General features: G+C 41.9%; 1 protein-coding gene across 2 annotated transcripts in view; it reads left to right on the top strand.

The window, feature by feature from the left end:
- Positions 1-74: 74 nt before the first annotated feature.
- The window catches only part of TMEM234 (transmembrane protein 234), a 79,883-nt gene continuing 76,976 nt past the window's right edge, over positions 75-2,981 (top strand). The window contains exon 1 of one of the 2 annotated variants that reach the window (XM_086955674.1): positions 75-536. In XM_086955674.1, coding sequence (XP_086811800.1) covers positions 488-536 — 49 coding nt within the window. In that variant the 5' untranslated portion in view covers positions 75-487. The remainder of the gene's footprint in view (positions 537-2,981) is intronic. The other variant, XM_086955672.1, reaches the window with a different exon arrangement.

The following is a 2,981-nucleotide window of genomic DNA, read 5'->3' as shown; positions in this document are numbered from 1 at the left end:
TACGAACGACATAAACAACGGACTAAAAACAACCTAGTATCTGCAATATGGACCGATTATATTTCGAGCACCGCCATTTTGGGCTGGTGAATGGACACGTCCAGTAGTCGAGTTTGACGGGTGATCCTGGTCTTCTAGATGACTCCGCGTTTTTTGTTTGATGGTTCAAATAAAAATGTTCTCAAAAAAACCCCAAGGAAGGCTGCGCGAGACTAACGTACACATACAAAGTCACTTTCCCGAAATACTGCAGGAGTGGAGTCAGACTAATAATCCATCTTGATTCTGCGGGTAGAATTGTATGAAACACTGTCACGTTTTTAAGAAATCTATTCCTAAAATATGCAACGGAAACTCGTGTTTTGGGTGCACCCGGCTTCAACCCTTGTCGCCTTGTAATGAAGATGAAATAAAACAGGACTGCGAGGAGAGACGGGAGAGAATGTGACAGAAAAGAGGGAGGGAAGGAATTTCAAGGCGGAAGTGAATGTTTAAAGAAGTGTTTTTTGATGCTTCGGTTTACATGGCATCAGCAGGTGAGTATCCGATGGGAAAGAGCTTTCCCGTGCTTAGTGTTTTTGATAGGTAGTTATTCCAAGGTATGACAAGTTTCTGTTGCAGCTCTCACTTATGGCTTGATTATGAGTTGAAGTGTCGCTCCTGAAACGATGAGACGGGGTTAGTTATTTACAGGGCTTTAAGTGGGATGAAAAAACTGGGGGGTCTCTCAAAGGGGCGTGGTCAGTGTAATTAGGGGCGTGGCTTTTAATCACTTACGCAAAAAAATCTGTGCTTAGCATAGTTTGCTGCCTGACTTGTAATTTGCTGTTTACGTCATTGGATCCGGATATTTGATACAAGTAACATCATACATACAATAGTAAGTAATATTGGCTTTGTCAATGGTTATTACTTGCAGAAGATAAATAAGCTGCAACTATAACTTGTATATAATATTGACAAAGCTTCCAATTAAATCCTTGGTGACCCTACCATAATGTTGCTGCTCCTGAGTTTCAGAAAGCGAAGGGAAATCCAGAAAGAAAATTACTCTTAAAGGATTTCCCTTCCCCCACAACGCTCCCCTGGCATGACGTCATGCTGTAACTTCTTTACTACTGAGAAGTGAACAGTGTGAGCAGCGCACATCCATGTGCCTGGTGCGGTCTCGAAACGGGTCTCTATCAGGCTTTGTTTTGAGCCATGGCACTTTTTTCCGGACTGCAGTGACAGCAAACAGCGGTCATTGCAGTCCGGGAGAAAAAACGGGCTGCCTGTGTCAAGGCTCAAAAACAGAGCCCGATAGCGACCCGCTTCGAGGCCCCCTGAAAAAAACTGCCGGTGCTCAGACCCCTTGAGACCCGGCCCACTTAAAGCCCTGGTTATTTATCAGGAACGATAAATAACATCTATTATGGGAAACCTAGCTGCCAAGGTTTCAAATTGTTTATGTGTGACATTTTCTTAATTTCAGTGTAATTATGAGTGACATTCAACGACTTTGAGTGACACAAACTTGCGAGCAAAAATAAAGCAATGAAGACAAGGGAAACTTATGAATATCAGAAATTACACCCATTTGAGCAACGAGAAACTCGAAAAGATCTTAAAACTGCTGCAAATCACCAGAAACATAGCTACCAAGTTTATAGACCGCTTAATTGTGACATTTTGGTGGTGTCAGTGTGCATATGAGCATGGCCACTGGAATTATGTGATTGTGCTGGTATTTTCGCATAATTGTAGATTTGCCGCATTTGCACCATAATCCATCATCTGCTGCATAATCTGCAGATTTAAAAAACAACTTTGTTTTTACCTCGAATGATTCAAAAGTTAGTAAAAACACTACAACACGTGTTGCTGAGCAGTGGAAGGCCCTTTATATAGTTTATTGCTATCGTTGGGTGTTAAGCTGGTACTAATGAGGCACAACAAATGCCCACACACTGTTAACAAGCTTAAAAATGACAAAATACTGAAGTAGTACTATCACAAAATGTGCCGCATAAGCAGCATAATTTGCCTTTTCCTGCCTCACAATTTACTCTACCCTGCTGCATAATTTGACCCTCCCCTACCACGTAATTCCAGTTGACCTGCATATGAGTGAAATTCTACTGTCAAATGAGCGACACAGAGTGATACTTTCTTGCAAGTAAATGTAAGCAGTAATTAACCATTACTAAGATCTGTGAAAGGGCTACTGGTCTTCGGAGGATCTGATCGCTTTCTGTTCTTGTTTCACGCTGCTTTCATTTGCAGTCTTTCACCATGAGCCACAGGCCTCTCCGTTTTTCTCTGCATCTTTTTGAAAACATTATTCTGCATACATTGCATCATCTCTTTCCTCAGCCTCTTATTTTTCAGTGTCCTGCAAGCACTACGTGTATGGCCCCCTTTACCATGCACTTACCCACCCTCTCTTTCCTCACCCTCAAACACACTTTTCTTTTTATGCGCTCAGTATTTTGATATCTGCTTATTACTCCTTCATACAGTTTTATATAAGATAGAAATCACAATCGGCAGACATGTGAACATCTCTCTACAGAGAGGCCAAGGGTTGGATAGTGTGAACACCTTTATTTTACCCACCGACAGGCACTGCAGGAAGCTCTCTAAGCCTTCAGCCTCAGCCACACAACGCTCTATCATACCCCATAATAAGCACCCACCTATAAATTTTAACTAACTCAGACAGCTATAACCAACCAACTAAGTCAGTGCACTGTAGAAGAGGCCTATCTGTTTCATAAAAACACTACATTAGAATGCAAATACTTTTAGGGAATGTAAGATAAAGCCAAAATAATATTAAGGGTTTGGAGTTTCTTATAATGCGTCACTCTGGGGTAGTGTACTACTGTGAAACAATGGTAAAAAAAAATTACCAGGCCTGAATCGATGCACGTTTACTTCTCTGTCACACCGACCCCAATGCTGTGCGGGGAGAGTGGCTTGGGGCTGTCTCATTGTAC

Source organism: Lissotriton vulgaris, chromosome 2_1, assembly GCF_964263255.1.
Source record: "Lissotriton vulgaris chromosome 2_1, aLisVul1.2, whole genome shotgun sequence".
Lineage (NCBI taxonomy): Eukaryota > Metazoa > Chordata > Amphibia > Caudata > Salamandridae > Lissotriton > Lissotriton vulgaris.
This window is presented reverse-complemented; position numbering and strand designations above follow the sequence as displayed.